At 45.5% G+C, this 12,741-nt stretch overlaps 1 protein-coding gene across 2 annotated transcripts in view; it reads left to right on the top strand.

The window, feature by feature from the left end:
- Nucleotides 1–12,741, top strand: part of LOC109923894 (rho-related BTB domain-containing protein 1-like) — a 90,478-nt gene that overhangs the window by 9,247 nt on the left and 68,490 nt on the right. For both annotated transcript variants that reach the window (XM_048598051.1, XM_048598060.1), the window contains exons 3-4: nucleotides 259–444; nucleotides 7,374–8,359. In XM_048598051.1, the coding sequence (XP_048454008.1) occupies nucleotides 259–444; nucleotides 7,374–8,359 (1,172 nt within the window). The remainder of the gene's footprint in view (nucleotides 1–258; nucleotides 445–7,373; nucleotides 8,360–12,741) is intronic.

Raw genomic sequence — 12,741 nt, forward strand, 5'->3', positions numbered from 1 at the left:
TAGTGATACTCCAGGTGTAAGTGTGAGTGGATAGTGATACTCCAGGTATGAGTGTGAAGTGGATAGTGATACTCCAGGTATGAGTGTGGAGTGGATAGTGATGCTCCAGGTACAACTGAGTGTGGATAGTGATACTCCAGGTGTGAGTGGATAGTGATACTCCAGGTGTGAGTGTGAGTGTGAGTGTGGATAGTGATACTCCAGGTGTGAGCTTCTTGTTCCTCTGCAGTAACCCATCTTTGTCTCTGATGTCCCCAGGTCAGATGTTGTGGTCCTGTGTTTCTCGTTGGCCAACCCAGCCTCACTGCGGCATGTGAAGACCATGTGGTTTCCTGAAATACGGCACTTCTGTCCCCGCACACCCATTATCCTTGTTGGCTGCCAGCTGGATTTGCGTTTTACTGACCTTGATGCAGTGAATAGAGCTCGGAGGCCTCTGGTCAAGTGAGTCTTTGCAAGTTGTTCTTGGAATGACCATAAAACCATAATTTAAGGAGCAGAATTAGGCTGGTCAGCCCATCCAGTCTTCTCTGCATTTGGTCATGTTTGATATGTTTCTCAATTCCATTGTCCTGCCTTATCTCTGTAACTCTTAATCCCCTTACCAATCAAGAACCTACCTATCTCTGTCTGAAATACACTCAATGACTCAGTCTCCACAGCCCTCTGTAGCAATGATTTCCACAGATTCCCCCCACTCTGGCTGATCACATTCCTCCCCATCTCAGTATATGGTGACTCTGGCCAGGCCACCATTTATTGATGGTCCTAGTGATCCCTCAGAAGTTGGTGGGAAGCTGGCTTTGTCGAACCCTTGCTGTCCTAATGTTGGGACAGCCTCAGGGTTTAATTCTGCACCAGCTCTGAAATGCCTGAGCTTGTGATGAGTTTTTCAGAGGCAGTGACAAGTCAGTGATATTGTTGTGGGTCTCGCAGCATATGGAGTTCACACTTGGTAAGGACAAATATTAAAACCAACAAAGGAGCCGACTCATTCCCTTGATGCTGCTCCGTTTACAAGAATCTCCATGTAACGAGAATCTCAGCCTTTAAAATGTTCAAGGACTCTCATTCTACCACCTTTCCAGGTAGGGAGTTGCAAAGACTCATAATGTCTAGTTCCGGACTTATCCACAAGATGGAACATTCCTTCCATATCCACCTTGTCAAGACCATTCAGGATCTGTAATGGCTTGGGTGGAAGGAGTACAATGGAAATCAAATCCCACTATCCTCAAGTTGTACTCACACTTTAGATGTCTTATAAAATGACAGAGAATGGTCAGTTTTGAAATAGCTCCACAGAGGCCAGTGTCCCGTCACCAAGTCACCCTTTATTTACATATGCATAGTACCTGACACTGATCCATCTCTCTCACAGTCAGCTCTCAGAGTGAACAGAACCTCTGAGACGCTCGTTTATGTCAGTCATCCAGGGCTCCCTCATTGGCCCAGGTTAACAGCCACAATCAGGAAACTCATAAGGTCCACCTGGCTGACCTCATTACAGTCACTACATCCCTCCCCCTCTAAGTCCGCGGAGTAGGCCTGTTCTTTTTCTCATAGCATCTCCTGGGGTGTTTGCGCACTGGGTCCGGTTCCTCTGACTGAGCCTCGGATACGGGCATCATGTACCAGACTGTGGCCTGCCCCTTGCATCCGGAGCATCTTGGAAGAAATTCAGCTTCTTCTTCAGGTGGCAAAGGCGTCAAGGCTGCGACAACCACTATGTCCATCTCAGACTCCTAATTGCTTTCTTGCTTTCAAACTCAGAGGTTTCTTTGACGCTAGACAGAAGGCAAGAGCCATGGGTTCTGACAGCTATCCTGAGGGGCTGGGTATGTTTTGCTCCTGTTCTGTTTGCGAGTTTGCAGCTTTCATGTTGTTCACATGCTTGTTCAGGACTGCGTCACCTACCCGAACTTTGTACGTCTCAGGACCTGACCTTGCATCGACCATACCTCTTACCCATTCACCCTTGGTCTTGGCATCAAACTTTGATCCCGAAGTAAACTGCCCCTCTCGCCTAGTCTCACTAGTGGGCAGCGCGGTGGCTCAGTGGTTAGCACTGCTGCCTCACAGCACTAGAGACCCGGGTTTGATTCCACCCTCGGGTGACTGTCTGTGAGGAGTTTGCACATTCTCCCCGTGTCTGCGTGGGTTCCCTCCGGGTGCTCCAGTTTCCTCCCACAGTCCAAAGATGTGCAGGTTAGGTGGATTGGCCAGGCTAAATTGCCCATAGTGTTCAGGGATGTGTAGATTAGGTGCGTTGTGAGGAATGGGTCTGGGTGGGATGCTCTGAGGGTCATTGTGGACTTGTTGGGCCAAATGGCCTGTTTCCACACTGTAGGGATTCTATGATCTATGATCTTGGAGGAGACAAGTGTCTGCCATTGGCATTCCTGATGCCATTTCACCCTCCCCCTTCAGGTCTGGGAATATCAGATTTAACCTGGTGCAGAGTCTTCTCCCCATTAGCAACTCTGCTGGAGCTATCTCTGTAGTTGCATGAGGAGTAATCCTGTAATCAAACAGGGAACCAGGACAGTTTGATATTGAGTGAATCTGTAGGCCGTTTCTTTAAACCTACCTAGAAAGTTTGGACTGCTCTTTCTGGGAGACCATTGGATGATGGATGGTACAGAACTGTCTTTATGCTGAATGCCATTCAGCTTTAGAAAATACTCGAATTCCCGGCTCGTAAATGATGGCCCATTGTCTGTGACCAGTGCTTCCATTGCTTCCTGGTCAACCTGTAAAGTGGCGTTGGCTCCTTTTATAGTCCCTAGACATCCTGAAAAGCTTCCAGATATTTAATTAAAGACTGTTTCGGCAATCACTATTAAACCCACACCGATATCGACCTCCATTAGAACCGGATGACCATTTAACCAGATGTTCATTTTGATTGGTTCTGATTTGCATGTTGCTAAACAATTTAACTGTTCCAAGCCAGATGTCGATGAATTTTTCAGGGTGTAAACTTTCCTGGATACTGGCCTATGAATTCTCTTACTTAATCCAGGCCTTGTGGGATTCTTTTGCTGTCTCGAGTCTGCCTACTGGCAGCAAGTACAATGACTTGCCAGCCCATATGTGAGGAAAATGTAAACTATTTAGCCGAGGCTTGGCTTTCTTTTGGGGTTTTGCTGTGGGCTGACCTCGAGCCCCTCAGCTATGTCCTGAGTGAAGCTATGCAATTGCCTTCACTCAAGTGATATCCCCTAAGCTCAGTCAGCTTGGCAAGAGTGTCCCCTTCCATCGGCATATCCTGTAACTCATATGCTCCACTTGCCACATTTTCTAATGACAAAGCCAGTTTTAGTGCCTATTTGAAGTCCATTTGGGCTTCAGCTATTAGGCACTTTTCCATGGTTATACCATTAATCCCACATACCAAACAGTCTGTCAGCATTCCATTAGGGTTAAACCAAAGTCACATGCCTCTGCCTTAACCTAGTCAAAAATCTTGATGCATATTCCCCTGGCTCTTGAAATGCTGAGTAAAACTGAGAACCTGCTGTTGAAGACTGGGCCCACCAGTACGTGGAAAAAATGTGTTATTTTTTTCGGGGCAAATGATATTGGGGCAGGTAAAAAGCAATGAATAATTCTCCTGTCAGCATGTAGATCTGCAGTTTTTTCAGTTACTAGAGGAGGGTGGGATCATAATATTCCTTCACTAAATCTGTCAGCTCTTGAAAGATTTTAGTATCTGGTGCCTCAGGGAAAGTTAGGCTCCTAATAACTGAAAAAGCTGCGGATCCACAAGCGAACAGGTGAATTACTCATAGCTTTTCATCTGCCCCAATATTATTTGTCTGGAAAACATAACACATTCTTTCCACAGGAAACTTTTTTTTTCTGTATTCGTTCACTGGACGAGGGCATTGCTGGCCAGGGCAGCATTTATTGCCTATCCCTAATTGCCCAGAGGGCTGTTAAGGGTCAACCACAGTGCTGTGGGTCTGGAGTCACATGTAGGCCAGACCAGGTAAGGATGGCAGTTTCCTTCCCTAAAGGACATTAGTGAACCAGATGGGTTTTTTCTAACAATTGGCAGTGGATTCATGGTCATCATTAGATTCTTAATTCCAGATATTTATTGAATTCAAATTCCACCATCTGCTGTGGCAGGATTCGAACCCGGGTCGCCAGAACATTATCTGGGTTTCTGGATTAACAGTCCAATGATAATACCAATAGGCCATTGCCTCCCCATTAAGGGGAGGAACACAGCAGGTCAGGCAGCATCGGAGGAGCAGGAAAGTTGACATTTCGGGTCGGGACCCTTCTTCAGAAATAGGGAGGGGAAAGGGAGCTCAGAAATAAATAGAGAGGAGGGGTGGGGATGGGGAAGGCAGGTGGGATGGTGATAGGTAAGTACAGGGAGGCAGTGGTGGGGATTGGTCAGTGAGGTGGGAGGGGCGGATAGGTGGGAGAGAAGATGGACAGGTTGTGTCAGATCGAGGAGGCGGGGATGAGAGGGAGGGTTGGACATGGGATCAGGCCGGGTGTGGGGAGTATTTAAAACTGGTAAAATCCACATTTAGGTCATCGGGCTGTAGGCTCCCGAGGTAGAATATGAGGTGCTGCTCCTCTAGTTTGCGGGTGTTATTGTGACACTGGAGGAGGTCCAGGATGGACATGTCACCCAGGGGGTGGGAAGGGGAATGGTTCACGACTGGGAGGTGTTGCTGTTTGTCGTGAGCAGAGCACAGGTGCCTCCACAAAGCGGTCTCCGAGCCTCCACTTGGTCTCCCTGATTGTAGAGGAGGTGGCCTAAACATGGAATTCACCAGTTTTAAAATCTCCCCACCCCCAACCTCATCCCATGACCAACCCTCCCTCTCATCCCCACCTCCTCGACCTGACACAACTTGTTCATTTTCTCTCCCACCTATCCGTCCCTCCCACCTCACTGACCAATCCCCACCACTGCCTCCCTGTACTTAACTATCACCATCCCACCTGCCTTCCCCATCCCCATCCCTCCTCTCTCTATTTATTTCTGAGCTCCCTTTCCCCTCCCCATTGAAACAAATCCTGAAGAAGGGTCCTGCCCCGAAACGTCAGCTTTCCTGCTCCTCTGATGCTGCCTGACCTGCTGTGTTCCTCCAGCTCCATACTGTATTGTCACATTCTTTCCACATACTGGGCCCAGTCTTTGACAGCAGGATCAGACGAGTCAAGCTTCCCAAATAGCGGCACGATGCCAGCAATGCTTACCCCAGCTGCAAGATGACTGTTGTGAACAAATTTCTTCAGGACCAGAGATAGTAGGAACTGCAGATGTTGGAGGATCTGAGATAACATGGTGTAGAACTGGAGGAACACAGCAGGCCAAGCAGCATCAGAGGAGCAGAAACGCTGACGTTTCGGGTCTAGACCTTTCTTCAGAAATTCTGCTGCTTGGCCTGCTGTGTTCATCCAGCTCCCAACCTTCTTATCTCTTTCTTCAGGACCATATTTTTTTCACTTGTCACTAACTGACATAACTCCACAAAGGCCTGTATCCCATCACTAAGTTGCCCTTTATTTACCAGAGCATAGTGCTTGACACTGATTCAGCTTCCTCAGAGCCAGCTGTCAGAATGAACAGGATGTCTGACACTCCTGTTTATAGCTGTCAGCCAGGGCTCCCTGATTGGACCAGATTAACAACCCCAACCAGAGAACTCATATTCTATGAGGTCCACCTGGCGGACCTTGTTACAACCAAGTTTGTTTTTGTATATTAAATAGAACATAAGAAACTGTCACCAGGTGTGTTGGTAAACTGAAAATTAAGATGGTTATCATAGGCAAACATATTTAAAGAAAAAGCAAATTGATTACTCACTAAGCTGCCAAACACACACGCCCACAGAAGCAAATTCAAGATTGCATAATTGGAATTTGGGATAAATTGTAAACTGTGAGGGGCACAGTGTGGAACTGCAAAAGGTCATTGACAGGTTGGTGGAGTGGGGGGTGGTTCTGGGCAGATGATGTTTAATACACAGGAGTGTGAGGTGATGCACTTTGATTGGAAGAACATTGAAAGACAATATAAAGTAGGGGTTAGATTTCTAAAGGTAGGGGTACAGGAGCAGAGGGAGCTGGGTGTTTATGTGCACAGAGCACTGAAGGTGGCAGGACAGAGAGAGTGAACAACTTGTAAAACATACAGCATCCTTAACCTTATTAATAGGGGCATAGGGTACAAGAGCAAAGAGGTGATGTTGAAATTGTACAAGACACTTGTTAGACCTCAGCTGGAGTACTGTGTACAGTTCTGGGTGCTATGTTATAGGAAAGATGTGAATGTGTTGAAGAGAGTGCGGAAGTAAATTGCAAGAATTTACAAGTTTCAGGAATGAGAAACTTCAGTGATGAGGATAGATTGAAGAAGATGGAGCTGTTTTCCTTGCAGAGAAAAGTGCTGAGAATAGATTTGTTAGAGTGTTTCAACATCATCAGCAGGCTGTAAAAAGTAGATCCGGAGAAACTGTTGTATGTTTAAACAGATTGAGAAGCAGAGAGCTCGATTTTTAAAGCGATTTGCAAAAGAAACAAATGTGATATGATGTAAACCTTTTTCACTGAGTGATTTGTTAGTGTGCACTGCCTGGAAATGTGGTGGAGCCAGGTTCCATTGAAGTATTCAAGAGGGTATTGGATGGGTGTTTAAACAGAGACATTGGGCAGTGTTACAGGGAAAAGACAGGAGATTGGCAGCACTGAGAGAGCCAGTGCTGACGTAATGGGCCAAATGGCCTCCCTCTGCACTGTGATAATTTTGTGATTCAGTGAAATGAGTTAATTACAAACAATTCATAAAGTTGTCAAGTGATATTTACTCTTTCATTAAACATGCATCCTTTCCTGCCATCTCTATTGCAGGATTTCTCCCATTTTAACAATCTGTTTGATTTTGTTTCTGAACCATCTTTGGATTGATTCTCACAGGTTCACAGGAATTGTCCACCTGCAATGCCTCCAACCCATCAAAGAATAAATTCAAACTAGGCCATTCAGCCCATCAGGCCTCCTGCACTATCCAACAAGTTGCTTAGATTGTGGCCAGTACTGCACATTCCTGTCTAACACCCAGTAGTCTTGCCTGCCTCATTGATCAAAAACCCGAACTCATTCAATGTCACAGCCTCCACTGTTTACAGTGGAAGACAATTCCAAAAATTAACTACCCTCAGCTCTGACAAAAATGAGAAACCCTCTCAGAAAGGTTGAATGGGAGACCCTGCCAGAATGGTTACATCTGCATATACTGGATGGTTACCTACTATTGCTTTATGTAGTTGAATGTTTAAGTAGCTGGCGAGATTGACCTCGCATTCTTGTTGGAATTAAGTGCTAATTTATCTCTTTAGACCCATCAAACCTACAGATATTCTCCCACCGGAGGATGGTCAACAGATTGCGCAGGAGCTTGGCATTCCTTACTATGAGACCAGTGTCGTTGCACAGTTTGGGATCAAAGATGTCTTTGACAATTCAATTCGGGCAGCACTCATTGCAAGACGCCATCTGCACTTCTGGAAGTCGCACCTTAAGAAAGTACAAAAACCTTTGCTTCAGGCTCCTTTCCTCCCTCCAAAACCTCCTCCAGTTGTCATAACCGTTCCAGATACTCTTTTAGTGAATGGAGAAACACCAACAACTCTCTTTTCAACTCCTCTTTGTCCTGATGTCATCTTCATTCTTCATGATGGGCGCCAGATCTTCGCTCACAGAGTGTACCTAGCTACTTGTTGTTCCAAATTCTATGACCTGTTCAGTACAGACTTAATGCAAAGTCCTTGTGTGGATGGAGGAAAAGGGGCAGAAAATAGAACACATGGAAAAGAGCAGGCAGGTAACACTAAAAACCTCAAAGTGGATGAGCTGTGTGGAGACAGTATTTTTGTGAAGAACCCACCAGTGTCACAGAAAACTTCAAAGTGCAGTGAGGCCGTGAACCTGCCCAACCATGAGAGAATGATACAAGTGGCCTTAAAGCATGGAAAGCAGCTCAGCAAGTGGGGAAGGGGCTTTCTGACTGTTCATCTGGATTATATAGAAGATCCAGTGACTCAAAGAGATCGATGTATGACTGTTGTTACCATGGACCACCTGATCCAGAAAGAACCGTTCCAGACTGTACTGGAATATCTCTACACGGGCTATTTGAATGAAAATCAGGTGGATCTGATAGAGGTTGCTGTCATTGCTGAGATCCTGGAAGTATTTGACTTGAGAATGATGGTTGCTAATGTGCTGAATAAGGAGAGTTTTATGAACCAGGAAATCACTAAAGCCTTCCATGTGCGACGTGCCAACAGGATTAAAGAGTTCCTCTTGAAGGGGAACTTTTCAGGTATTACTGGGGCCATGGGAAGTATTTGTGATATGAAAGTGCTCTCTGTTACTATAAACAAACCAGGGACAGTTGACAGTTCAGCAGTGACAGCATAGACAGCTCATGATCTCAGGTTGTTATGAAGCAGAACATGAAAATATTTAATAAAATATTCTTCCATGGGTTGTGCAGGTCGCTGGTGAGGCCTGCATTGGTTACCAATCCCTAAAAACCTCTCCTAGTGACTCTTCAGCCATTTCAGATGGTAGTTAGGAATCACTGACATCACTCTGGGTCTGGAGTTACATGTAGATCAGACCAGGTAAAGATGGCAGATTTCCTTCCCTGAAGGACATTAGTGAACCATATGGGTTTTAACAACATTTGATGATAGCTGCCCTGGCCATTATTACTAAGACAATGTATTTTCAATACCAGAACTGTTTAAATTCCACCAGCCCAATGATGGGATTCAATCCATGTTCACACATTATTAGCCTAGGCTCCTCGATTACCAGGCCAGTGTCATGAGCATTACACCACCATCTCCCTGGATAACCTAATGCTTACTAAACCCCAGGTAATTTATCTACCCTTTCCAGTTCCTCAGATTTCACATTATCATCTATCATCTCCACTTGATGAGTGTAAGCAGGGAGTGGGAACCAGAACAATGGGTCAGCATGTAAAGTGATTCAGAGGAAGATCAAAGTTAACTCAAGTAATTCCAATAGAAAGCACAGGCAAGGCCAGGTTAGTGAACACAGTGGGAACATGGTTTGAAGTGTATTTGTCTTAACACAAGGAGTATAACAGGTAAGGCAGATGAGCCAAGAGCCTGTATTAGTACATGGGATCGCAATGTTGTATAACAGAAACTTGGCTACAGAAGGGCAGGACTGGCAGCTCCGACATTTCATTGTTTAGATGTTTCAGGTGTGATAGAGAGGGGTGTAAAATGAGTGGGAGAGCTGCATGTCTGATAAGGAGAATGTCACAGCTATGCTAAGAGAGGACATATTGGAGGGCTCATCCAGTGGGTAGAACTCAGGAATAAGGAAGGTGCAATCATTGTAAAGACCAAAAGAACTGAGGATGCTGTAGATTAGAAACAAAAACAGACATTGCTGGAGTTCAGGAGGTCTGAGGAATGGTGACTGTACTGAAACAGAAACTTGTATTTTTCTTCATAAATGTTGTCAGACCTGCTGAGCTTTTCCAGCAACTTCTGTTTTCGTAAGAGATATTGAAAGTTTAATCAAAAAGAAAAAGGACGCCTATGTAAGGTTTAGGAACAAAATCAGAAATTGCTGGAAAACCTCAGCAGGTCTGGCAGCATCTGTGGAGAGAACACAGAGTTAACACTAGCTACCAATATCCCAATTGCAAATTCCCTCCGGGACTCGCTGATCCACTCTTCTTCACTTCCAACAGCCCCACACAACCTCACAGCACCTTCCCCTGCAACTGCCTCACTATCCAAGGCCCCAAACATACCTTCCACTTTACCTGCACTTCCCAGAATCTAGTCTACTGCATTCGCTGTTCACATTGTGGTTCCACTATATTGGGGTAACGAAGCATAGACTGGGCGACTGTTTTGTGGAACACCTACATTCTGTTTGCAGAAATGACCCTGAGCTTCCTGTTCCCTGCCACTTCAACACACCACTGTGTTCCCTGGCTACAGTCTCTCTTTCGGGTTTGGGTTCACTGCAGTGCTCCAGCAAAGCTCATTTCCAGCTTGAAGAAAAGCACCTCGTTTTCTGCTTGGGTACCCTGCACTTTCCAGACTGACTATCGAGTTCAATAATTTTAGGGCCTGAGCACCTTCTCCCATGTCCTTACCCCAACCCCCACACACACCAGGCCTTGTCATCAGGAACAAAAACAAAATTGCTGGAAAAGCTCAGCAGGTCTGGCAGCATCCGTAAAGGAAAAAACAGAGTTAATGCTTGGCGATGGTCAGCAAGGCTTTATACATGGGAAATCATATATCACTAACTTGATGGAGTTTTTTGAAAGAAGTGACAAAGAAAACTGATGAAGGCAGAGCAGTGTACATTGTCAATATGAACTTCAGTAAGGCATTCAACAAGGTTCCACACGGTAGACTTGTTAGTAAGGTTAGATCATAGGGAATCCAGGGAGAGCTAGCCATTTGGATACAAGATTGGCTTGAAGGTGGGAGACAGAGGGTGGTGGTGGAGGGTTGCTTTGTAGACTGGAGGCCTGTGACCGGTGGTGTCCCATAAGGGTTGGTGCTGAGTCCACTACTTTTTGTCATTTATATAGATGATTTGGATGTGAATATAGGAGGTATAGTTAGTAAGTTTGCAGATGACACCAAAATTGGAGGTATAGCGAAGAAGGTTACCTCAGAGTACAACAGGACCTTGATCAGATGGGCCAAGGAGTGGCAGATGGAGTTTAAGTTAGATAAATGTGGGGTGTTGCATTTTGGAAAGGCAAATCAGGGCAGGATGTATGCACTTAATCCTAGGCAACGTTGCTGAACAAAGAAACCTTGGAGTGCTGGTTCATACTTCCTTGGAAGTGGAGTTCCAGGTTGACAGGGGCCTGAAGAAGGTGTTTGATACAAAGAACAAAAAAGAACAAAGAAAATTACAGCACAGGAACAGGCCCTTCGGCCCTCCAAGCCTGCGCTGATCCAGATCCTCTATCTAAACCTGTTGCCTATTTTCCAAGGATCTGTATCCGTCTGCTCCCTGCCCATTCATGTATCTGTCTAGACACATCTTAAAAGCCCACCTCTACCACCTCCGCTGGCAACGCGTTCCAGGCACCCACCACCCTCTGCATAAAGAACTTTCCACGCATATCTCCCTTAAACATTTCCCCTCTCACCTTGAAATCGTGACCCCTAGTAATTGAGTCCCCCACTCTGGGAAAAAGCTTCTTGCTATCCACCCTGTCTATACCTGTCATGACTTTGTAGACCTCAATCAGGTCCCCCCTCAACCTCCATCTTTCTAATGTAAATAATCCTAATCTACTCAACCTCTCTTCATAGCTAGCGCCCTCCATACCAGGCAACATCCTGGTGAACCTCCTCTGCACCCTCTCCAAACCATCCACATCCTCTGGGTAATGTGGCGACCAGAACTGTATGCAGTATTCCAAATGTGGTCGAACGAAAGTCCTGTACAACTGTAACATGACCTGCCAACTCTTGTACTCAATACCCCGTCCGATGAATGAAAGCATGCCGTATGCCTTCTTGACCACTCTATCGACCTGCGTTGCCACCTTCAGGGTACGATGGACCTGAACACCCAGATCTCTCTGTGCATCAATTTTCCCCAGGGCTTTTCCATTTACGGTTGACTTCATTGGTCATTGCATTGAGTATAGGAGTTGGGAGGTTATGTTGTGGGTGTACAGGACATTGGTTAGGCCATTTTTGGAACACAGCATTCAATTCTGGTCTCCCTGCGACATAAAAGATGTTGTGAAGTTTGAAAGGGTTCAGAAAAGATTTACAAGGATGTTGCCAGGGTTGGAGGGTTTGAGCTACAGGGAGAGGCTGAATAGGCTGGGGCTATTTTCCCTGGAGGTTTATAAAATCATGAGGGGCATTGATAGGATGAATAGCCAAATATCTTTTCCTCATGGTAGGGGAGTCCAAGCCGAGAGGGCATAGGTTTAAGATGAGAGGGGAAGATTTAAAAGGGACCTAAGGGGCAACATTTTCATTCAGAGGGTGCTGTGTATGTGAAATGAGCTGCCAGAGGAATTGGTGGAGGCTGGTACAATTACAGTATTTAAAATGCATCTGGATGGGTACATGAATAGGAAGAGTTTAGAGGAATATGGGCCAAATGCTGGCAAACAGGACTGGGGCAGGCAATGACCTGATATTATCGCTGGACTGTTAAACCAGAGACCCAGATAATGTTCTTGGGACTTGGGTTCGAATCCCACCATGGCTGATGGTGGAATTTGAATTCAATAAATATCTGGAATTAAGAATCTAATGATGACCATGAATCCATTGTCGGTTGTTGGAAAAACCCATCTGGTTCATTAATGTCCTTGAAGAAAGGAAGTTTCTGTCCTTACCTGGTCTGGCCTACATGTGACTCCAGACCCACAGCAATGTGGTTGATTCTTAACTGCCTTCTGGGCAATTAGGGATGGGCAACAAATTTTGGCCAGCTAGTGACACCCACATCCTGTGAATAAGTAATAAAGAAAAGATTATTTAGAGTATCTGTTCATCATGGACAAGTTTGACCAAAGGATTCTGTTTCAGTGCTGTATGACTCTGTGTTGTGTTGTTACAGATATGTTTTATAGGTGTGTTACGGGCGTTATTTACAGATGTTGTGTTGTTACAGATATGTTTTATAGGTGTGTTACAGGTGTTATTTACAGAT

Source organism: Rhincodon typus, chromosome 1, assembly GCF_021869965.1.
Source record: "Rhincodon typus isolate 14 chromosome 1, sRhiTyp1.1, whole genome shotgun sequence".
Lineage (NCBI taxonomy): Eukaryota > Metazoa > Chordata > Chondrichthyes > Orectolobiformes > Rhincodontidae > Rhincodon > Rhincodon typus.